Source organism: Cyphomyrmex costatus, unplaced genomic scaffold (genome assembly GCF_001594065.2).
Source record: "Cyphomyrmex costatus isolate MS0001 unplaced genomic scaffold, Ccosl1.0 scaffold859, whole genome shotgun sequence".
Taxonomy (NCBI): Eukaryota; Metazoa; Arthropoda; class Insecta; order Hymenoptera; family Formicidae; genus Cyphomyrmex; species Cyphomyrmex costatus.
In genome coordinates, this window is record NW_017280440.1 from 10,458 (window position 1) to 35,784 (window position 25,327).

Genomic DNA, 25,327 nt, shown 5'->3' on the forward strand with positions numbered 1-25,327 from the left:
TTTGTATATGACTTTTAAATTTTAATATTTTGTGACAAGGTTAATAAGACATTTAGTAGTTGAATCTTTAAACAATGTTAATTTTTATACTTTTTATCAGGATCAAAGATAAAAACACATATAAATACCAATGTTCAAATTTTATACACGGAATCTATGGTTTTTTAACAATATGAAGATTGTATAAGTTAATTTAATTTTAAGGAAAATTATTGTAACATTGAAAATGACCCGATCGGCGTCGAAACGTCTGAAGATGTATTAATATATGAATTAAAATAATTCGTTAAATTAATTTGGCTCTACGCCCTAGTTATATTTTTATATTGTTTTATACATATTGAACCTTCTTATTAATTTTTATTTTTTAAATTTTTATAAAGAAAGGTTTCATTTAATAAAAGTTGCAATATCGATTATTTTTTTCTATTTTTCCCATATATCCTTCATACTGATAAATCGACAATGCTTATAACATCCGTAATATTGACAAATTTTTAATTATTAAATAAAAATATGTTCCATAATGTAATAATGTTATAAAATTAAAAATTATTTTTTTAATATTTATATATATAATATAATTATAATACTCCATAATGTTATTTTTTTAATGTTCATACGATATTACAATAATATTATTTAAAATTATTTTTAACAATCATATATGTTTGAGATCGTGAGAGTGATAGTTTAACGCAGTAATGCGAGAAATAAAATCAATGCGTTTAAATATCAGGTTTTAAAGACGATGATAATTGTCGTTGATTTCGCATGTGTAGAATAAACATATTCTCGATATTCTTATGTTATAAGACAACCTTCACTAGGTTTTCCTTTGTTGTCTGTAACTAGAGGAAGATTTGTTTTATACACGCATCGCGTCAGCTGTTAACGGCCGGTCGATTGGCAACGAGCGGTGATTTCGCGCGAGCGCACCGCTAAAGGAAACGTCATGCACGGCCACGAATCACGTCGAGGAGATTTCGGTCGTGCATGACTAATACCATTCTCGCAAGGAGAGAGGACTCGAATTGCCAATCGCTCTTGTCAGCTCGATGTCACCTCTGGCTTTTAAATTTTGGCAATTTCAATTGGCAGTAATCTCTGAGAGTCTTTGTCTCGAGAGATGATGCATGCGCTAACGAACTTTCCGACTCACTTCTTGTCCTTTCTTTGAAAGCATAACACCGCCGAGAAAATCGCCGAGAAAACCGCCGCGCCGTAAGAAAATCATCGTGGTGCGCTCTCGTACATTTTCTGGTCCTTTGAACCGGATCTCGCGCCGACAATCGCGATATCGGGAGTTTCATCTTGGTGTTCAGTGCACAGTGACTGCCAAGAACAGAGTGAGTGAGTCATGAGCATGGATCTGCAGACATTACTGACAGCCCAAAGCGACATTCACGGTTGCATGGCTCGGTCGGTTCTGAATTTGAAGAAGTTAGGCGAAGGCAATATCACACTGCACGCAACCGAGACGCGCATCGTCCTCCTTGACAAACTATGGTCGAAATTCGAAGCGCAGCACGAGCTCATACGAGGATACCTTAAAGAAACGTTCGACGAGAGTGAGTACAATTCGTCCGGATTTGCCGACTCGGCCGAAAATACCTACGTGCAACAGCGAAGCCTTCTCAATGAGTACGTGCAGCAACTTAAAACTTCAAGACCGAACTCTCCGTCAGTTCCAGAGTTCGGTACCGAGCTCTTCAATAAAACCTTTTTGCCTCGTTTAAAAATTCGCTCATTTTCGGGTGCATTTGAAGACTGGCCGACATTCCGAGACATTTTCAAATCCATAGTCGGAGACAATGCATCGATTTCAGCAGTGGAAAAATTTCATCATTTGAAGGCATGTCTGGAAGGGCCCGCCGAAACATTGATACGACCTTTGTCAGTAACCGGGGATAACTATCCGCGAGCATGGGCTTTATTAAGCAAGCATTACGAAAATAAAAGAGAATTAGCGCGCTCCAATTTTTCCACATTCGCAGCCATGGCAAAAATGAAGTGCAACACCGCCGAAGAGCTTAACCGCATCTATCACGTTGTGACGAGTGTTGTGAACGGCCAGGAGAGCATAGGAAGGACGATCAATTCGCACGGCTTTGACCCTTTCAACCATCTCGTCATTGAACTCTTCGATACAAAGATGCGTCTTGAATGGGAAACGCATTCCAGCACCTCCAACGAATTGCCATCTCATGAGACACTGCTAGATTTTATAAGTAAGAGAGCACTCACGCTCAACGCCGCGAAACCAAAATCGAGCAAGGTCTCCGGAGACTCTACGCGACCCGCGAAAGCGCATTACGCGAAGCGCAACGCCGACTCGCCGCAGTGCTCTTGTGCAAGGGCAAGCTTGCATTACAATGTAATGATGTGCGAGAACTTCAAAGAAAATCCGCTACAGAACGCAAAGCCGTCGCCGAAACTCATCGATTGTGCTTCAACTGCTTAGGTTCTCATCCCATAGCAAAGTGTCAATCGGTGAAAACGTGCATCACATGCAAGTCACGACATCATTCGCTGCTTCACGATGCATACTGTTCGCCGAAGCCCGCCGAAGTCAACTCACTAGCTGCTGTATGCCATGACGAGGACCACAAGGCGATCCTGCTCGCAACCGCTCGAGTATCCATCGCTGACCGCTTCGGAAATCAACAGGCAATTCGCGTCTTGATTGATCAAGGCTCAGAGGTATCTTTGATTTCAGAAAGACTAGTTCAGCGGCTGCATTTGTCTCGATCTCGATCCAACGTTGAGATTTTTGGCATCAGTGGCAGTCGCTCAAGGCCAAGCCGAGGCAAGGTGACTCTCAGGGTGTCCTCCCTGGTGAATGAGACAGAATTCACGCCGTCACATTCATTCTGCCGCGCCTGTCCTTATATCAAGGCGCAAACATGAATCACGGAATTGAGTGGCCTCATCTAAAGGAAATTCCGTTGGCCGATCCAGAATTCATGGCCAATGATCCAATAGAGCTGCTCTTTGGAGCAGAAGTGTGCTCCTTCATTCTTCAGGAAGGTCTTCGAAAGGGGGGCCCCCGAGCTCCCGTTGCACAAAATACGCTTCTTGGATGGATCGTGTCTGGAGGCTGCGATGGAGCCACGACGGGAGGAAGACATCGTTCGTTTCAGTGTACCGCCGATGACGAGCTGGCCAAGCTTGTGCAACTTTTTTGAGAGCAAGAGCGAGAAGTACCCGCCCCCGTAGCTCTCACTCCCAGTGAGCAGCGATGCGAGGACATCTTTGTTCGCTCTCATCAACGAACTGCTGATGGCAGATACGCAGTGCGACTGCCGTTTGCCTCATGGCCGACGACTTTCCTCGAGACTCACAAATCCGCCGAGCACCTCTTGACAGTCATGGAACGACGCTGTGACCGCGATCCTCGATTTGGAGAACTTTACCACACCTTTCTACGAGAATACGAGGAGTTGGATCACATGGAGTTGCTTCAGGACTCGCAGTACTTCAATGCCCAGCGATGCTACCTACCTCATCATGGGGTGCTTAGAGAGTCAAATACCTCAACCAAGCTGAGAGTAGTCTTCAATGGGTCGCAGCGCACAAGGTCGGGTGAGTCACTCAATTCGCAGCTGTTAACAGGCGTCAATCTACTGCCGTCCCTCGCGGACATGCTCATGCGCTGGCGTTGGCATCGCTACGCGCTCGTGACGGACATCGAGAAAATGTATCGTCAAATTCGCGTTCTTCCGGAAGACCAGGACTATCAGCGCATCCTCTGGCGGCACAGTGTAGCTGATCCTGTTTGAGAATACAAGCTGAAGACTGTCACATATGGTCTGGTCTGCGCTCCATTTCTCGCTATTCGCACGCTTCGTCAACTCGCCGACGACGAAGAGTCTCACTTTCCGCGGGCTTCCGCTGTCTTGCGACGCGACTGCTACGTCGACGATATCGTAACGGGAATGCACAACAAGTTGGAAGCAATCGCGCTGCAATCCGAACTCTGCCGACTCTGCATGCCGGGCGGGTTTCCACTACGCAAATGGGCCGCGAGTTGTCGCGATCTTCTTAGCGGAATTCCACCAGAGCACTGCCTTAACAAAGATTCGCTTTCATGGGAGCACGACAGTCATGCGACGCTGGGATTGCGGTGGTATCCCGCCAAAGATGAGTTTGCCTTCATCATTCGGCTCAATACAATCGCCATGTACACGAAAAGACGCGTACTCGCGGAAACGGCTCGACTCTTCGATCCGCTCGGATGGCTGACTCCGGTTGTGATTCAGGCAAAAATTCTAATTCAATCTGCCTGGTTACAGCAAATAGAGTGGGACGCACCACTTTCACAGACAGACGCGCAGCAGTGGCAGCGTCTCTTCGAAGAACTTCCGTGTCTTGAGCAAGTCCGCGTTGGCCGCTGGCTGGGAAGCGGCGACTCAAATTCGAACGTGGAACTCCACGGCTTCGTCGATGCATCCGAGCGAGGATATGCCGCCGTGGTTTATCTCCGCATCAGCACCGCCGGTGACGTCGCAATCCGCCTACTTGCTAAAAGCAAGGTTGCGCCAATCAAGCCTGTCTCGCTTCCTCGGTTGGAGCTCAGCGCTGCCGCGCTTTTATCGAATCTCGTCACTCACATACGCAATGTGTTAAGCTTGTCCACAGCACCTGTCACGCGATGGTCTGACTCCAGAGTCGCGCTTTGTTGGATTCAGGGTCATGCCTCTCGATGGAAGACGTACGTGGCTAACCGGGTATCTCAAATACAGCAGCAGCTTCCTGAGGCACGATGGCGCCACGTCCCGGGGAAGGATAATCCAGCCGACTGCGCCTCTCGAGGCATTACGCCAACCGACCTCATCAGCAAGGCCGGCGACTATGGTATGGAGGGTATGGAGCACTCCATACCCAAAGACTTCTGGGTGTGGAATTTCCATACCCAGAATCATGAGGAATCCTTTATCCGAAATTTGGGGAAAAAATTAAACTTTAATTAAATGTGATGGTAGAAGGAAAGCACGGACCTTTACGCTGCCGATAGTATACAAATTTACAAAGTTTGGTGTTTTTTCCTCGGAAAAAATTAATTTCATCTATAATGTTGCTAGGACATAATGATATATCATTGGACAATGACGGCAGCTATCGATTAATGGTAATCATAACAATCGTTGATATGTATAGCGATGTACTTTGCGTATACGGTTACGTCTACCCGCTGCGGGTAGATGTAAGATGAGTCACCGACCGGCCGTCGCTGTCGGCCTCTGTCGGTGCGGCGCCAGGGATCGTAAGAGAGAGGTTGAAGACGTGACTCTGTATTTATGTACACGTTTATTATGGCTATGTACAGCTATATACAACTATGGTCAGTCAGGGTATTTTATGGTGGCCCTAAAAAGGGCCGTTTGGCTTCCTCCTCACTTAGAGGGGCTTCGCTCCTTGTAGGTGAGCGGTGGCTGCGTATACGTCCACTTGGTGGAGCGCCGCTTCTCACTTACTCGCTCGCGGTAAGTGAGCGAGGGCTTTGTAGCCGTCCTCTTTTCTGGGCCCCAGTAGTTCGCGTTCTCGTCTCCGGGTTGGCTGGTGGTCTCCCACTCGGATCCAGAGAACGGCTCCTTCTCTCCCGCTGGTGGAGGCGCCGGCAGGTATCGTGGCGAGGTGTACCGGCGTACTCTGAGGTCCCACGGGTGTAGGTAGTACCTCGGTGGCCTAGTCCTGGCAGGCGGCGGAATGTCCAGCGGGTGTAGCTTCCAGGCGGCGAGCTGGAGGGTCACCTTCTTCGCGGCGGTCGCTTGCGGTCCTGGCGGAGCGGCCGGCGGCGTCGGAGGAGGCGTCGACTGTGTCGGCGACCCTGGCGGAGGCTGCGGTGAATGCCCCCTTGGATGTTGCAGTCTTGGTTGGCGCCGGAACAATCCGGTGGCCTCCACCGGCCGGATCCTGGGGGACGTCGCTTGTAATTGGCGGCGGCGCAGGAGCTGCTGGCGCAGACGCTGGATAAGCGAGGTCCCTCGCTGGCGGGTCGGTGGCTGCGACGGCTGCTGCTGCGGAGGCTGTGATGGCTGAGGCCGTGGAGACTGCGCTGGTCGCGGTGACTGCTGCGATTGCGGAGGCTGCGGCGTCTGTCGCGGCGGAGGCTGCGGTGGCTGCTGCGGCGGAGGCTGCGGTGTCTGCTGCGGCGGAGGCTGCGGTGGCTGCTGCGGCGGAGGCTGCGGTGGCTGCTGCGGCGGAGGCTGCGGTGGCTGCTGCTGATGAGGCGGTAGCGACGGTAGCTGTAATTGCCGTGCTTTGTCACGAGCCCGTAGCTGTGGTAAAAACTGCTGGGAGGTATAGCCCTGCATGCCACAGCTCGGTGCCGGTTGATCGGTTCGGCGCCTTATCTATAAGGGTCCTGGACCGATTCTTCGTACGCGATAACATTATCGGCGCTAGCCCTCTGGTGGGCGTACCGTGGTAGTTGCGCGTCGCGCAGCCCTTGCGCGTGGTCGCGTGCTACGGGCGCCTGTATGGTCGAGTGCTACAGGCGCTTGGATGTTCCCACCGAGCGCTTGACGAAAAGTAGCTGCTCGGTGGGTTTTCGTTAGTGCGACTGATAAGAGTCGCCACAATATGTTTACCATCTGTTTAAGCCAGGAACTGTTTATTCGACAAAATATTACTACCCAAAGCACTAAGAATTGATATACATAATGTCTTTTAAATTTAAAACAGTATGCCCTACTTTTGAAATCACCCAACAGTAATAAGTAAAAACATCAAAGATAAAAAACAGCATATCCTTAATACCTATCCAAGTAATTAATTTTTTGGCGTATAACGGTTAATTTAATTAAAAATTTAGAAAATATTAATCATTTTCATGAAATGCGAGATTTGCGTTTTCTACGCTTTAAAAAGAGCTTCTGTTAAAACAATTTTTTTATAAACTACTTTATGGCCTATACTGAACCTTTTAAAACTAAATTACTGAATTAAAAATCATGCTAGACGAAAACATTGGAAATCAAAAATGGGAAATGTGATCTTCAGCCCTGAGCAGGAGTCGAACCCACGACCTTTGAATAGCCGGTTCACTGCTATAGCCTTAATATTGAGCAAACCAATACTTTAATTAGAGGTAATAAATTCGAATTTCTGTACTAAAAATGAAAACGAACCAATAATACGAGAAAAGTAACAAATTGATCAATTAAGGCCCAATTGGAAAACTCCATACCCAGGCTGGTTGAAAGTCGCCGGCCCTGCTCATCAGCCACCCTCTATGGTGGACGGGTCCCTCCTGACTCGGACGAGGCGCTGAGGGATGGCCTGGCGAAGTCATGGAGGTCTCTGTCGAGAACGTGCCTGAGCAAAGAGCAACGACACACAGCATCGGGAGAGTTCTCGAGCCTGAGCTTCTTCTCAGATTCTCGTCGCTGCATCGACTCTTGAGGGTCACCGCTTGGTGTCTTCGCTGGCGCCGCCATAAGAGTGGATTCACCAGCGTGGACTACCATCAATCCACTTTACATCCCGACGAAGTGGAGGAAGCACTTCTGCATTGGATCCGCACAGTGCAGGCGCTGCACTACCCTGAGGAGGTTACCGCCACTGGGAACAATCGCAACTCTTCAAGGCAAAGTCGTTTGAAAGCGCTTGACCCCTATGCAGATGACCGCGGAACGCTAAGGGTTGGAGGACGTCTCAAGCACGCAGCGCTTTCCTTCGACGAGCGACATCCACTCATTGTGCCTCCGACGTCATGGCTCACTCGACTGTTGGTGGAAGCCTACCATCGCGCCGCACGCTTCACGGAGGCGTTCAATTGACCTTGGGGATGCTTCGACTCCGCTTCTGGATTCCTCAGGGTCGAGACGTGGTCAAGCGATGGCTGCATCAGTGTGCAACTTGCGCGCGGTGAAGGGCAGTTACATTGCAGCCTCCAATGGGAAATTTGCCTCCAGGAAGAATAACTCCAACGCGCCCGTTTCCTCAAGTCGGCATCGGTTACGCGGGGCCTGTTTTCATTAGAACAACTAAAGGGCGCAGTCACAAAGCACACAAGGCATTATTGCAATCTTTGTGTGTTTCTGCTCCAAGGCGGTTCACATCGAAGTAGTCTTAGACTACACGGCTGAAGCCTTCCTGGCTGCACTTCGCCGTTTTTCATCGCGCCGAGGCCTCTGCTCCGACATTTATTCAGATTGTGGCACAAATTTTTTAGGAGCAGACAGACAGCTGAGACAACTTCTTCGGGCCTCCTCGTTAGATGGACGTTGCATCGCTCACTCCGCCGCGGACGGAATTCGGTGGCATTTTAACCCACCTTCCGCGCCTCATTTCGGAGGCCTCTGGGAGACGGCCGTGAAATCCACAAAGTACCATTTGCGAAGAGTCATAGGCGATTCTAGGCTAACCTTCGAGGAGATAAGTACACTTCTCGCTCAAGTGGAAGCGTGCCTAAATTCCCGGCCTATGTACGCACTCTCTGACGACCCGGAGGACATTAACGCCCTGACACCGGGACATCTACTCATCGGTGCACCACTGCTGGCAATCCCCGAGCCCTCATTGACAGAAAGAAAGGACAGCTCACTTACAAGATGGCAACTCATTCAAAAAATGCGTGATCACTTCTGGCAAAGATGGTCCCGTGAGTACCTTCACACCCTGGCTTCCAAACCGACGTGGACTGTTTGCGTATCTATAGTGTTTTGTACATTTTTATTAGCTACTTTTAATATCAAAGATCCCGCTCTTTGTTGCGTGCAGCGCCTATCAGTTTTTCCGTGCTAAGTTTAGTTTTGCGGCGCTCCGACAGCGCTTTATCCCCTCTACTCTCTTGACTTGCGCACTGCGAGAGTGAACGTTACTGTCTGTACAAGTTTTAACCGAGCATTACCGATTTCATAAGTTTTGTATCTGTCTGGCTGTAATAAAGAACAGAGTTATTTTGTACAAGTGTCCGTTGGCATTGCGAGACATTTCCTTGCACACATAACGGCGCAAACATTTTTGGTCCTTCGAGCCGGATATAGGCAGAGGATACAGAGCTGTCGTTGAGAAAAGGCCCTTTGTCCGGCATCAACTTGCACTACATCAAGGCGTCGGAAAAGGCCAGCCATCTTTTTCTTATTTTCACGTGCGTGCTCGTGGATGGATATAAGCTGCATCTTATAGCATTCGTGAGAGATACAAAGTCATTATCAAGTGCGTTCAGAGACGGCGGCGTTACGAAGTGCGCTTTAACCTAAAATTTGCAATTAGCGCGCAAGGCGTAAAATCGTGAAAGCCATGCAAAACGTACAGGAGGAACTTAAGGCATTAAAGCAACGCCGTACGACACTAAAGTCGCAGTGCACGAGGTTTCAGACATATGTGGAGGCTGTGGACATTCAGAGCGTTTCCATCATAGAGCTGCGTGCTCGTTTACAAAGGTTCACACCATGTTGGAATGAGTTCAACGGAATTCAAGGTAGGATCGAAGCGTTAGATAATAGCGATCAAAGTGAGATGAATCATGAGGAGGAAAGAGAATCATTCGAAGGTAAATATTTCATAATTATTACTAAATTGGAGATGCTCATAGAGCAAAGACATAGAATGGATCAACCTAATGGCTCGTTTCATAATCTCCCTCACGCAAGAGAGAGTACGCCATTAACGCAAGGAACGATTTCCGCAAATGATTCTTTGAAGTTGCCTCGTATAACCTTACCTACATTTTCAGGCAAATATGACGAGTAGACAGCATTCCGTAACATGTTCCACAGTATGATTCATCAGAATGCTGCACTGCCAGATGTTCAAAAGATGCAGTATTTGGTATCGGCGCTAAAAGACGAGGCGTATGACGTAATTTCGTCACTCGAACCTTCCGCAGAAAATTACAGGGAAGCGTGGCAAATGCTCAATGAGAGATATGACGATCCTAGTTTGATAATCAGTAAGCATGTAAAGGCGTTGTTTGATCTTCCGCATATGAGTAAAGATAATCATGTTGTCTTGAGAAAGCTTTTGGATACGGTGGTAAAGCACATACGAGCGCTTAAGGCGTTGAAGAGGCCAATAGAGCATTGGGACGACCTAATGTTACATATAGTTACAACTCGGTTAGATTACGCAACTGCCAGAGAATGGGAAACTACCATAGATAGAGGTAGTATTCCCTCTTTCAAACAGCCATAACATTTTTAACTCAACGTTGCAGAGCATTGGAAGCATCATCAAGAGATCAGCATTCAAAGATATCGAGTGAAAAATCATCGCAAAATAAAAAGATTGCAGCACACGTAGTTACCACGAAGAACAGCTGTGCGTATTGCCACCTGGAAAATCATAGTATTTACAAATGTAAAGATTTCTTAGCGCTTCAGGTGGATCAGCGAATAATGGACGCAAAGACTCGCAAGATGTGCCTTAATTGTTTGAAGAGCGCATCACATCAAGCCAAAGATTGCTCAGCCGGTGAATGTCGTAAGTGCAGCAAACAACATTGTTGCATTTTGAACAAGCTGTCAAAAGCGTATCGGAAGCAGGTACAAAGCCTAGCGAATCTAACGAAGAAAATTCGAAAACGGCTAGCATAAGCTGTACATCAGTGAAGGAAGCACAACAGGTTTTATTAGCAACAGCGATAATCAATGTGCAGGACGCTACAGGAAAAATTAAATCCGTCAGAGCCTTACTCGACAATGGTTCACAGTCGTGCTTTATTACAGGTAACTGTTGTAAGGAGATGGGGCTTAAACTACAATCAATCAATGTGCCGATTTACGGATTGGCTCAGCAGCAGACTCAAGTCAGAAATTCAGCAAAAGTAACGATACAATCTAGAATCACTGGGTTTAAGAGGACATTAGATTGCTTGGTGGTCGAGAAAATTACCCAGGATCTACCTTGCAGTATGGTGGATAGAGCGGGCTTACACATTCCGAAGAACATTCCACTTGCGGACCCGCAATTCGATAAACCGTCGAGCATCGACATGCTGCTAAGAGCGGAAATTTTTTTTGAGCTATTGGTCGTCGGAACGATTAAATCAGTAAAAAAACCAGCCAACGTGGCAGAACACTCTCTTGGGGATCATTTCAGGAAATTGCACCAGTGCTAGCCAGCTATCCAAGGGATCTGTCTGCAGTATATCCACAACTGATCCGTTGAATAAAGCTCTCACAAAATTTTGGCAAATTGAAAGTTGCGAGAGAAAAGATACACGAACTCCTGAGGAGCGCTCTTGTGAGGACCACTTCATGAAAACTCACAAAAGGGATCAACATGGGAGATTCGTCGTTTCGCTTCCAGTCAAAGAGCATATGATGAAACGTTTAGGGAATTTGAAAGAAATCGCGATCCAGAGATTTAAGAGTCTGGAGCGACGATTTAAGCGTGACCCACAGCTCAAGGTGGAGTACAGCAAATTTATACACGAATATTTAGCGCTTAGACACATGCGTGAGTTCACTAATTCAGTCGACAACCTTTGGCCACATTTCTACATGCCACATTATTGCGTCATAAAGACTGCCAGCAGCACGACCAAGTTGAGAGTCGTTTTTGATGTCTCTTGCAAATCATCAACCGGCATTTTATTAAACGACACCCTGATGTTAGGACCTGTTTTGCAACAAGAATTGATATCCATACTTCTGCGTTTCCGAACGTACAAATACGTTTTGACATCCGACATAGAAAAGATGTATCGGCAGATCAAGGTGGATGCTGAACAAACATCATTACAAAGAATAGTATGGAGGAACGATCCATCCGAAAACATTAAGACTTATGAATTGTTGACGCTAACTTATGGGACTGTGCCAGCGTCATTTATAGCAACAAAGGTCATTCAACAATTGGCGGATCTCGAGGCTCACAAATTTCCAAAGGGTGCGGCTGCGGCATACAAAGATTTCTACGTCGACGACTTTATATCAGGAGCATTGACACATTGACAGAAACAATGGAAATACGCAATCAGATATCTGCATTGCTTGAAGCAGGAGGCTTCAGGCTACGGAAGTGGGCTTCCAATAGCGCTAGTTTACTCGACGAGATGCAAGACACGTCATCAGACAATCGACTACTCGAGTTGGACAAATTTGGATCAGCCAAGACTCTAGGTATTAATTGGAATCCTGCCAAGGATGCATTTCAGTACAGATTTCAGGCTGAAAAGTCGCTTCCAAAGACGTACACCAAAAGAATAGTTCTATCACAAATTGTACAGATCTTTGATCCCCTAGGATTGCTCGGGCGAGTGATCACGAAGGCGAAGATCTTGATGCAAACTATTTGGAGAAGCAATTTAGATTGGGATAAGCCATTACCTCCAAAAATCAATGCGGAATGGGCTCAATTCATTCAGGACTTGTTGAAGGTTAACAAGATTGAGATACCTCGCAGAGTCACAACCAACTTCGCAGAAGGGAACACGCGTGTAGAGATTCACGGATTTTCGGACGCTAGTGAACGCGCCTACGGCGCCTGTATATATCTTCGCAGTTTTAACGCGTGCGGAGCCGTCGAAGTACATTTGCTATGCTCTAAATCACGCGTATCTCCAATAAAAGTATTATCAACACCACGGCTGGAGTTGTGCGGCGCACAGCTCTTGGTCCACCTAACAGAAAAAGTCAAGAAATCTTTAGAAATCCCTATTTGCAACGAGTATTATTGGACCGACTCATCAATAGTCTTATACTGGATTAAGGCTACTAACAAGAAGTTGCCGGTCTTTGTAGCTCATAGAGTGGGCGATATTCAAGATTCAACAGCAATCGAAGATTGGAGACATGTTCAAGGTAAATCAAATCCAGCAGATTTGATTTCGCGCGGGGCGAGCATCCAGGAATCCTTAGAGTCGCAAATTTGGTGGAATGGGCCTCAATGGTTACATCAACAGCACTTGCCAGAGGAACAGCACAAGCAAATAGATTATGATGAAAGTCAATTAGAAGACCGTGACAAATCGAAAGTAGTGGCTGTATCAGCCTGCAGCGCCACGAGTCCGTTTGAAAAATACAGCAATTTTAATAGAAGAATTCGTATCGCGGCCACATGTTTACGTTTTCTGTATAATTGTAAGAAAGAAAAAGCATATGGTCCATTAACAGCAAGCGAACTAGAAAGAGCAGAGAAGAGCTTAGTGAGAAGAGAGCAAGAGATTGTATTCTACAAAGAGATCAATAGGCTCAAAAGAGGCAAGACAATTTTGCAACAGAGTTATCTAAAATATTTAAATCCATTTTTGGATGAGGATCAGCTGTTAAGAGTTGGAGGCAGATTAAGGCACGCACAATTATCATCGGATATCAAACATCCAATATTATTGCCTTATCATTCCAGGTTTACAGAGATCATCATAGAGCACGAGCATTTGAGGAACTTGCATGCCGGAGCAGACGCAACATTGGCTGCTGTTCGCCAAAAATATTGGCCGATCAAGGCGCACGGTACAGTCCGCAGATTATTGCGAGGTTGTATAAAATGTTTCAGGTCGAAGCCGCGATTTTCGGAGCAATTGATGGGGGACCTACCGATGCAGAGAGTTACGTTATCAAGGCCATTCAATAGCACAGGAGTAGATTATTGCGGGCCGATCTACATTCGTGAAAGTTCGCGGAGAAACAGTAAACGTCTCAAGACTTTCGTAGCGGTATTTGTGTGTATGGCAACAAAGGCTGCACATTTAGAAGTAGTATCTAACTTGACAACGGATGCATTTCTTAATGCGTTCAAGCGATTCATCGCTCGCAGAGGTAAGCCTGCAAATGTTTTCTCGGATAATGGAACTATTTTTACAGGAGCCAATCGTGAATTAGAAGAGCTCAGAGCTCTATGTAGTCAGGAGGAGCATCAGCTTAAAATTATAAATGAAGCAGCCAAGGAAAGAATCAACTGGCACTTCATACCTCCACGTACACCACATTTTGGCGGTTTGTGGGAGGCTACCGTGAAGGTGTTCAAAAGGCATTTCTATAAAATAGTTGGGGAAACGCCACTGACTTTCGAAGAAGCATCAACATTTACATCACAAGTGGAGGCTATTCTTAATTCGAGGTCGTTAACAGCTATGTCATCGGACCCTAATGACATGAGCTACATTTCTGCAGGGCACTTTCTTATTGGCGACACTCTGACGTCATATCCAGAACCTAATATCATGCAAATACAAACTAATCGTTTAACGAGATGGCAGCATCTAGAGCAGATGCGACAGCATTTTTGGAAGCGTTGGTCGAACGATTATTTGCTTCAGTTACAGCATCGTATAAAATGGTGTGCTAATCATGGACCCTCCATTCAAATCGGTCAGCTAGTCATTTGTCGTGAGGATGGTACTCCACCCTTGAAATGGGTACTTGGCAGAATTTTAGAAATATTCCCGGGAGAAGATAACATTGTGAGGGCAGCGACTGTCAAAACCGCAACCGGTTCTTATAAGAGACCAGCTTCCAAACTTGCTGTTTTGCCGATTGAAGAAAAGCTTAATGCGTTTAATAATTAACATTGTTATAATTCTATTTTAAAGCGTTTTATGAAATGTTATTACAATGTACTTGAATCTCATGTTCTGTAAGTCAAATGGGAATCTGAGCATTATTTCTTTGGTTTTTTTTTTTTATTTCGATAGGCTCTATCAAGGCGCGCGGTATGTTTGCGTATCTATAGCGTTTTGTACATTTTTATTAGCTACTTTTAATATCAAAGATCCCGCTCTTTGTTGCGTGCAGCGCCTATCAGTTTTTTCGTGCTAAGTTTAGTTTTGCGGCGCTCCGACAGCGCTTTATCCCCTCTACTCTCTTGACTTGCACACTGCGAGAGTGAACGTTACTGTTTGTACAAGTTTTAACCGAGCATTACCGATTTCATAAGTTTTGTATCTGTCTGGCTGTAATAAAGAACAGAGTTATTTTGTACAAGTGTCCGTTGGCATTGCGAGACATTTCCTTGCACACATAACGGCACAAACATGGACCAAAGGAGTGGCACCAACGCAAATCGGATCACTGTGTCTCGTCCGCTCCGAAATCACCCCTTCGAGCAAGTGGCCCTTGGCACGGATCACTCAGCTGCATCCCGGGGACGACAGCGTGGTGCGCGTGGTGACAGTCCGTACCGCTACCTCCGAGCTCGTGCGCCCGTTAATTACAATTGTACTCCTACCGGGGGAGGTGGACGCGGAAATCCGCTCACAAAAGCGTAGACGGGGAAGATTTTTTTGCCTTGTTTGTATCGCTATATTTCATTTTAAACTTCTCTATTTTTAAAAACAACTAAAATAATGATATTAAAATTACGGTATTAAAACAAGCCAACAAATTAAATGATGACAATTTTTATTAAAATATTCTATAATTAAAATGAGAAACGTTTCAACTTATACATAAGTCCTCTTCAGTCTCCTTTATAAATGATACATAACAAAATACACGAAGTACGGTTAATCTTTCAAAATATAGTCCATCGAGTCAGCAAGTAAAATGAATATTGTTTCTCAATCCGAACAAAGAAAATTATCCGCATCGTAATTCTAAATCCATATTACTATATATTAGGAAACAATTTTAAAATTATAAATTAAAATGGAACTATTAAACTTACGGCAAATTAGATGCTATGTATAATTTTCATCCTTCAAGTGAAACAATGTAAAGTGGAAAATGGTCTGTACTGAACGACAGTTGTCACAAGAATAAAAGAAAACAAACTTTTATGTTTGACATAACGTATAATGTATATATATTATTCTGAGGGTGATGACCTAAGCAAATGATCATAAGTTTTGTCTAATTTTTCAGTATCTTTTTGTGCGTTAATTCCATTTTTCTGTTCTTTGATGAATAACATCTCAGAAATCAATCTTTTATTATAATGAGATTCAACGTCCATAATACGTATATTATTCCAATCAAAGGTATGTCCAAATCGATTGCAATGTTCCGATAAAACTGAAAGTCTTGCTGGATTTCTTTCAATATTATATTTATGTTCTTTTATTCTCGTGATCAATTTCCTTTTCGTTTGTCCTACATATGACGCATCGCAATGATTACAATCTACTTTGTAAACTACATTATTCTTTTGTATCTTTTCTGTGCTGTCTTTATGAACTTTAATAATTTTATTAAGTTTATTGATGCTTCTAATTCCTATGGTAAATACATCTTTGTTTAAGCTACCAGTAATAGAATTCGTAACTTTCTGAATATAAGGTAATACAAAAAGTTTCTTATTGAGAGGTTTACAATGTGTAATTTGGTTTTTATTTTGTGATGTATGTAATTTATAATTTAATAAATGATCAATTCTTTTTTGTATTTTACTGAATATAAGATGTAAGGGATAATTGTTATTTAATAATGTAGTGATACAAAACTCAATGTTCTTAATATGAAATTCTGGATTAGACAGCAATAATGCTCTATCAACCATGCCATAAATAACACCTATTTTATGTGCTAAAGGATGATTTGAGAAAAATGATGATTCTCTATTTTTTTTCGTTCCTTTTCTTTCTTTTGTCATTTGCTTCTGTAATCGTTTTGTACTCGCGATCTCTATATCGTCACAGCGTCGTATACTTAAATTAATTGTAGTGTCACATACGTTCGGATTTTTCTCATTAGGTCATGATCAGTATAATAAAATTCGTTATGGTGATTTGCACATGTAAATTTGTAATACCGCTGAGTTATATTGTGACATTGTAATCATTTTCGACCAAAGCCTGCGAAACCTTTCGTTTGTATCTCTGCGCGTGTCGTCACGATGACGAGGCGGGCGGGAATGTTTGAGATCGTGAGAGTGATAGTTCAACGCAGTAATGCGAGAAATAAAATCAATGCGTTTAAATTTCAGGTTTTAAAGACGATGATAATAATTGTCGTTGATTTCGCGTGTGTAGAATGAACATATTCTCGATATTCTTATGTTATAAGACAACCTTCACTAGGTTTTCCTTTGTTGTCTGTAACTAGAGGAAGATTTGTTTTATACACGCATCGCGTCAGCTGTTAACGGCCGGTCGATTGGCAACGAGCGGTGATTTCGCGCGAGCGCACCGCTAAAGGAAACGTCATGCACGGCCACGAATCACGTCGAGGAGATTTCGGTCGTGCATGACTAATACCATTCTCGCAAGGAGAGAGGACTCGAATTGCCAATCGCTCTTGTCAGCTCGATGTCACCTCTGGCTTTTAAATTTTGGCAATTTCAATTGGCAGCAATCTCTGAGAGTCTTTGTCTTGAGAAATGATGCATGCGCTAACGAACTTTCCGACTCACTTCTTGTCCTTTCTTTAAAAGCGTAACACCGCCGAGAAAATCGCCGAGAAAACCGTCGCGCCGTTTTGAAAATCATAAGCATAAATTTAAGCAACTCAGCTTATATTAGTAGTATTATTTAAGATAAAGTCTTGTATTCTTCTTTCGCTTACTTGTACAATAATAAGACTATTAAATTGTTATTTGTGGACGTACAGAAATACTTATTAATTATTTGTGCCGTCTAGAACCGTTAGAGTGCTCGTGCACTGGAATTTAAAATCGTGGTGCGCTCTCGTCCATTTTCTGGTTATATTATCGGGAGTGGACGTATAACCATCCATTAATATTTCGAGAATATTATATAATATTATATAATTTTAGTAAAATATTATTAAAATGTTACATTTAATATTCTAAGAATATGCCTAAAATATTATTTAATATTAAATAATATTATGCGCTTATAGGGTATACGTTAAATACGATATTGACGGATTGTCGGGGGAAGCAGTTATGCACATTGGGGTCCCAGCACGCCGCGTTCGGCTTGATTCGGCTAAGAGAGCGCAACAGCACGACTGTTCTTCTTCAGCCTTCGACGCATGCGCACTAGCCGAGCGCGAGCGAGATGGCAGACGCTACGTCACGATCGGACCCTCTCGCTCGTCCGCTTGTCGCGAGCGGCTGAAAATGTTTCTCGGCCGGCTCGGCCGGCTCGGCCGGCTCGGCTACCGATATAAGGGATAAAAGGACGTTCCATATAACATATATGTTTAAATAAATTTTTGGAATCGTATACCTTTCCCATTAATCCACAATGGCATAAATTATGTCAAAATGCGATAGTTTACGAGATATTAATTGTTTACAATTTCCCATGCGAGTAATATACCTCGTTTATAAGAACGATTTATAAGTACTCTACATGGTCGAGCGCGTCTAGGTGCAAGTCTAGAATGCTGGAGATCTTATGTTCAAACCTTTTAATTTTTTCCTTCTATTTTTTTTGTCTAAAATAAGTACAGTTATTAGTATATAAACATATTAAGCCAAATATACTTGTAGAGATGACAAAAAGTCGGCAACGGTCAAATATCTTGGAAAATAATGATTATGGAAAAAAATGTTCAATACAAAAGTTTTAGTATATCAAGTGATCCATTATACGATTATATTGAAATGACTTTCCTGTGACCTTGAAGGACACCATGAAGGTCAACTTTGAAATCTTAAATGGAAACACCTATTTTCTATTAGATATTCTTAAAGCTGGTTTCAAGACGTTTCCGAAACATTGGTTACAAACCCTTTTTGCTTGAGATCTTCCTGAGTTATGAACCTTCAAAGTTTAAGTATCGCCGGCGCGTTATCTAAGGTGTACCGCGTGAGAGAGAGAAGGTGGCACGGTCGGATATCCACCTCTTATGCCCATTTCCACCAATGCAGATTAATTTTAATCTTGGTTTAATTTGCTCTTCATCTTTTTCTAATTTTTAGAATTAGAAAAATAAAATTTTATTTTTTAATTTTATTTTTCTGATCTAATTTTCTAATAAAATTAAAAAATAAAATTTTATTTTTCTAATTCTAAAAATTAGAAAAAGATAAAGAGCAAATTAAACCAAGATTAAAATTAATCTGCATTGGTGGAAATGGGCATAAGAGGTGGATATCCGACCGTGCCACCTTCTCTCTCTCACGCGGTACACCTTAGATAACGCGCCGGCGATACTTAAACTTTGAAGATTCATAACTCAGGAAGATCTCAAGCAAAAAGGGTTTGTAACCAATGTTTCGGAAACGTCTTGAAACCAGCTTTAAGAATATCTAATAGAAAATAGGTGTTTCCATCTAAGATTTCAAAGTTGACCTTCATGGTGTCCTTCAAGTTCACAGGAAAGTCATTTCAATATAATCGTATAATGGATCACTTGATATACTAAAACTTTTGTATTGAACATTTTTTTCCATAATCATTATTTTCCAAGATATTTGACCGTTGCCGACTTTTTGTCATCTCTACAAGTATATTTGGCTTAATATGTTTATATACTAATAACTGTACTTATTTTAGACAAAAAAAATAGAAGGAAAAAATTAAAAGGTTTGAACATAAGATCTCCAGCATTCTAGACTTGCACCTAGACGCGCTCGACCATGTAGAGTACTTATAAATCGTTCTTATAAACGAGGTATATTACTCGCATGGGAAATTGTAAACAATTAATATCTCGTAAACTATCGCATTTTGACATAATTTATGCCATTGTGGATTAATGGGAAAGGTATACGATTCTAAAAATTTATTTAAACATATATGTCATATGGAACGTCCTTTTATCCCTTATATCGGTAGCCGAGCCGGCCGAGCCGGCCGAGAAACATTTTCAGCCGCTCGCGACAAGCGGACGAGCGAGAGGGTCCGATCGTGACGTAGCGTCTGCCATCTCGCTCGCGCTCGGTTAGTGCGCATGCGTCGAAGGCTGAAGGACAGTCGTGCTGTTGCGCTCTCTTAGCCGAATCAAGCCGAACGCGGCGTGCTGGGACCCCAATGTGCATCACTGGGGGGAAGTCCCGCTTTCCTTTATAGAAAATTCAACAACAGAAGAAGTTTACGAGAACTTCCAACGGAATGTTTTTTGAAGTAGTAGTCTCAATGTTACACCTGAAAGTTTGTTAAAAAGAGAAAGGTAAAATTGCTTATGTGGATAAAATAAAGAGAAGTACAAGTAATCGGGCTCGTATTTCTGGCTATTATTCAGCGACAATTCTTCGGATTAAAGGTTAGCATGTAATTGTATAAATATGAATTATTACATATAAAATTTCTAATATAATTATTTACTGCTAATTGTATGTATATGTAGGTACATTATATTTATGTATATGTATATTTCTATAATTAAAACAATATTATACGTTACTGTTTTATGTACTAATCCTACATATAAAGATTCTCAAGAAGAATTATATAAACGTTTGTAAGCAGAAAGAGTTAAAGCAACTTCATTTACCAGTGCTTCATTTTTAATGGAAATTCAGAAGATGTAATGTTCTATGATTAATTTCTGTATTAAACAAATTCTTTCTATAAATTTTTTCTTTTTATAATATAAATTCTATTTTTCTGTAATTTATGATATTATTTGTAACAGATAAAGAGTATTTCTACAAAGCTAGCATTGAAGTGTAAACAGAAAAATATTGCTACACTGTTGCAGAAATGTAATATGGATAATTTAACAGCTATTGTTTCTAATACTAGTGATAACTGTAATCCTCAACGCATAAAAATTTCTAATGATAACAAAAGTTCAAACACATTTATTGCTAAGAAAACAAAAAATGATTTAAGTAATGCTAAAAAGATGATTAAAAGTGACAGTACTGAAAGTAGTAATAGTTACAGTAATAATGAGAAAGAAGATTATGTTTTTGAAGCATTGAAAGAAGAAATAACGAAACTACATGAAAAAAATATGAATTATGAGCAAATTAAAGAAGTATTAAAAAAAGATGCATTGCAAAGTGAGAAGCATTGGAAAAAGAAATATAATGATGTTCAGCAACAAAATGAGGAATTAAATAAAAAAGTTAAACTTTTATCTGATCTCAATATCGAGCTCCAGATACAATTAAGTTTAAAAAAAGAGATTTCCTCTCTCTCTACAGATAAAATGAAAAATATTGCATGTAGTCATTTATCAGACATACACCAAACCTTAATATTATACTTTTTTTTTTTAGAAAACAGCTATTTTTTTATTTGAGAGATTATTTAGAACTTCCTTATTGTATATATAGGGAATCTTTCTTATTTTTATTTCCTTACAATTTTTATATTTGTTTCAGGTATTACCTATTGAAGAACCTGTTGATAACAATAATTTTAAAATAATTGAAACCGATCAATCAACTGATTGTTTTTTTTCAATAGTTTCACAAAACATTACTGAAGAGCGGCAAGGATCTTCAAACATAATTGACGAAGTCAACAATGACTATCGTCCAATAAATGGTTTTGGTGAATCTGAAATGTGCTCGTATCCGTTGGATAAGGTATATTTAGGGTTGGAAACTGTTGGGACATGCCGGCCCTGAGCAGGCGGCGCGACACAGATGCGCGGTCCGAGGATCAGTCGAGTAGTCGATGTTCGGACTCACACGTGCCTTATCTAAGAGTGTATAATATAGTTCTCTCTTGAGTATAATATATTTCATTCGCTTGAATATTACTTTGTGAATACAATCACCGATCACCCGACCGATCCCAACAATTGACGCTGCGTTTTTGAACTTGTGCATCCACAATATTCGTAGTCACGAATATCAAGAGGAAGAAAACAGTCACATGGCGTATAACGAACTCGAAGCGTTTACGGCCGCCATTAACAGCTTAGTTTAACTGCATCTCAGCAAAGAACAGTCTCAAAGCGAGAACAGGAATCCTAGCTCTAAACCATTCGACGTGTACAATCAGCTAAGTGCACGCATCGAAAAGTACATCTTCGCCGTTGGCGACAACACGAGAACATGGCGTTCACGAAATGGCTCCTGCGCCATGAATATACTCTCGTCTCTGAATCGCAAGGTCTCCCCCCGGAGATGCGTACGCTGTTACTTCTAGACAAATTAGGTCTAGCGGAATTTGATAGAATGGTTGATCATGTCGCTCCTGCAGACCCATCCAAGATGAAATTAGAAGAGCTCATCGCCATCTTGAAAACTCTTTTCCGCGACAGGATTTCTCTTAAGGCCTTTGCACGTAAGAAAGCGTTAACCGTAACCGTAATTTTAGTAGTTTCCAACACGTACAGTCAGATGGAGCAATGCAAGTGAAATTTCGTAACCGTAATTTTAAAATCGTATTTTAAAATTAGTCGTAAAAATTTCGTCATGTTGGAATTTACATTTAACGCCTTAATGCCAACCAGTAGGAAAACTATTAGGTTATGGAGCAATGCAAGTGAAATTCCGTAACACCATAATTTTGAAACCGTAATTTTAAAGTTAATCGTAAAATTTCGTCATGTTGGAATTTTACATTTAATGCTTAATGCCAATCCGATAGGAAAACTATAGGTTAATACACTATTTTGGCACTGGCGATCGCAGTTTTCGTTTCCAAAGGAAGGATTCAACTTGTGCAAAAATAATATTAGCGAGATGACTGATGATCACACGTATCCGGACAATTTTTCCTATACATTTGAGTCAAGGTTGGCTGAAGAAAGCGTTGATGATGTTGGTGAATTTATTGAAACGTTTGATGAACTCGTCATCGCTTGTGTCCAAAGTTATACTCATTTATATAACAAGAAGGATAAAAATTACAAAGATCATTTAATGAAGGAACAGTCCTGGAAAAAAATTGCAAAAACATGCAATGTATCAGGTATAATGTTGATGAAATATTTTTGCATGTAGATATATAATCCTAACCTTAAGATAATCTCAAAATAATATTGAAATTTTCATAGTTGATGAAGTACAATATAGATGGAAAAGACTAAAAGACAGATATACCAAAGAAAGAAGATTAAACGAAAATGCAACACGCAGTGGCAGTGGTAAGCAACAAAATAAACAGTGGCCATTATTCGAAAGTATGAAATCTTTGGAAAAACATATCCAGAGAAGAAGGTATAGACAAAATTTATTAATAAAAAATTAGTTATATTAATAATGCAATAATTACCCTAATAATTGTGTTGTAGTGTAACCGAACACTCCGCCAATATATGCGGAATCGTCCGCACCTCTTACTTTATTCACGGTCACCACGTCTTTTGACCTTTTAAAGACGAAGGATGGATACGGTACTTACTTAGGTTCACTGTGCCACTGCCGGTCCCCACAAATCAGCGACTGTGTATCAATCGGTTTTGTTTCGTATATGTAACAATATAGCTTACTTGCTCTCGATAATTTCTTGATAATCAAAAAAAGGACCTTTTCAGGAATACTAGTAGCAAAAACCAATTTACAACAAAACAAAGTAGTGTATTTCAACAGTCAATAAATCAATCACATTTCTCAGTATACACTGTATAAAACAAACTTCGCTCGTCAATAATTTCGTACAATATAGATATGAAAAAATCGTCGGCTCATATCTGTCGCTAAATAATGATCTCGCATACTCTCCTCTAATTTCATCCTTTACGATACTCGCGTACCTAATTTCTACAACATTAACCGATATAGCCTTTATGCCTGCGCACTAAGGCGCTCACAATTCATCTAATTCTCACTACTACGCTGAATCTATCTCGCAGCACTTGGCAGAAAACAACTCTGCCATCCCGCTTGAAACTTCGTATTCGATTTAAAAAAAAAAAAACTAACCACCTCCAACCGGTCTCTTCTGTCTCACCCAGATTGGAGTAGCTCAGACTCAAAAACTCTATCTTCCTTCGGTTCAGACTCGCCTATTTTTTCTTTCCCTTTCGGACAAACTTCTACCTCGCGACCTATCTTTTTCACGGTTCGCAACAGACTCTCACTCCTCTGTTCGCTTCTTACCAATTCGAGTATCGCTATTCGTTTTCACGCATGCGCCGCTGTGAGTTTTTCATCCTTAGCATTCTCATACTTTTATCATCGGATACTCTCGTTTATTATCATCCTAATACCTTCATTCGAGTCTCTCAATGACCTACCCGCGATATCCTCGCGTATTATTGTCTCGCGTCAACAATCTCATCACGCGCTCGCTTAACTCACAACGCTATATCCTTTATTACACCTTATTATTTATCTAACTAACTTCGGGCATCCGCAATTCTATTCCGATTGATATGAAATTTGGCATACGCATCCTTTGTTTTATTATCCGTCGATTCACCGAACGGATTGTCGATCGCTTTATTTCCATTACTTAACGATTTCGGGACTTACACAATTCAGCTCCGACTGCCTTGATTTTCGGTGTACGTGCTACCCGCGCCACCTACTTTCGTCTGACCGAAGGAAATCTTCAGAAAATATATGTACATTACCTTTCTCAAAATTTTACATAGATGTGATAAATTAACTTACTAGTCAGTAAGCAACACAAGCTGACAGCAACACATGTGTCATCTGTCACGTACGCGTATTCTATTAGAATAGGTAATGGTACATGTTCGTGGAACGCAGATGTGTAATACCCCAGCCAATCAGAATCACCCATAATCACGTAACGAGTTGGCGAGTTTCTCTTTTTAGGGTCTCTAGGATGATCCGAATGAGTTGGTAGACCGTCTTCAGTTGCTCGATGCCTCTCGTACAGCTGGCAATAACGCTCACGACAACGAAATACTGTCGATACTCGAGGAACTTCGCGAGGCTGGATTTATCATAAATTAAATCGTTGATTGAGCAACAGTAGTAAGGAACGTATGAGTTGGATATCATGTTGGTAAATCAAAGTCTCGCACGATATAAACAGGCGTGATTAACGTGAAAACGATGTGAGAGGATTATTTAAAAGACACGCGTAAAGTATGCGTAATGTCATAACGATGAGTGTCGAGAAACGGACAGTCGCGGAGGAGCTTCACGCACCCGGACGGAGAAACTTTCCACGACGACGAGTCGTCGTGCGTGGTCGTGACGATTTATGGCAGGCAGATGTAGTTGAGATGCGCCCTTACGCGAGATTGAATAAAGGTTGTAATTACATTTTAACTGTTATCGATGTTTTGAGTAAGTACGCGTGGGCATTACCACTCAAGACCAAAAGCGGAAGCGGCGTTCTCCAAAATATTTCGCGAGGACAAACGATATCCGCGGAATCTATAGACGGATCAAGGAAAGGAATTCTACAACGCCACTGTGCAGAAACTTTTGCAGAAATACAACGTAAATCACTATACGACGTATTCGGTAATGAAAGCGTCGATAGTGGAACGATTCAACCGTACTCTCAAAAATAACATGTGGAAAGTATTTACGTTGAACGGCACGTATAAATGGATCGACGAATTGTCGCGTCTACTGTCAGATTATAATCGCCGTAGACATCGAACCATTGGAATGCGTCCGATAAACGTCACACTTCCCGTTGCAAAACGTCTCTTGTCGACGGTGTACAGTCACGTGAAAATTGCTCCCCCGACGA

The 25,327-nt window shown here is 42.2% G+C and overlaps 6 protein-coding genes across 6 annotated transcripts; 5 read left to right on the forward strand and 1 right to left on the reverse strand.

Moving 5' to 3' along the window:
- The first annotated feature begins 2,906 nt into the window (after positions 1–2,906).
- On the forward strand, positions 2,907–3,782 carry LOC108781644 (uncharacterized). The gene is made up of 2 exons (XM_018549682.1): positions 2,907–3,132; positions 3,220–3,782. Exons 1-2 carry the CDS (start codon positions 2,907–2,909, stop codon positions 3,780–3,782), a joined length of 789 nt encoding a protein of 262 aa, XP_018405184.1.
- Positions 3,783–3,938: 156 nt separating this feature from the next.
- Positions 3,939–4,973, forward strand: LOC108781645 (uncharacterized). Its single transcript, XM_018549683.1, has one exon. The coding sequence runs from the start codon at positions 3,939–3,941 to the stop codon at positions 4,971–4,973; it is 1,035 nt and encodes a 344-aa protein (XP_018405185.1).
- A 423-nt stretch (positions 4,974–5,396) lies between these two features.
- On the reverse strand, positions 5,397–6,317 carry LOC108781647 (extensin-like). The gene has a single exon (XM_018549684.1). The coding sequence runs from the start codon at positions 6,315–6,317 to the stop codon at positions 5,397–5,399; it is 921 nt and encodes a 306-aa protein (XP_018405186.1).
- Positions 6,318–9,717: 3,400 nt separating this feature from the next.
- Positions 9,718–11,068, forward strand: LOC108781648 (uncharacterized). The gene is made up of 3 exons (XM_018549685.1): positions 9,718–10,067; positions 10,166–10,431; positions 10,494–11,068. The coding sequence occupies exons 1-3, from the start codon at positions 9,718–9,720 to the stop codon at positions 11,066–11,068; spliced, it is 1,191 nt and encodes a 396-aa protein (XP_018405187.1).
- Positions 11,069–11,207: 139 nt separating this feature from the next.
- Positions 11,208–11,906, forward strand: LOC108781649 (uncharacterized). Its single transcript, XM_018549686.1, has one exon. It carries the CDS (start codon positions 11,208–11,210, stop codon positions 11,904–11,906), a length of 699 nt encoding a protein of 232 aa, XP_018405188.1.
- An 8-nt stretch (positions 11,907–11,914) lies between these two features.
- LOC108781650 (uncharacterized) lies at positions 11,915–14,461 on the forward strand. Its single transcript, XM_018549688.1, has one exon. It carries the CDS (start codon positions 11,915–11,917, stop codon positions 14,459–14,461), a length of 2,547 nt encoding a protein of 848 aa, XP_018405190.1.
- The last annotated feature ends 10,866 nt before the right edge of the window (positions 14,462–25,327 follow it).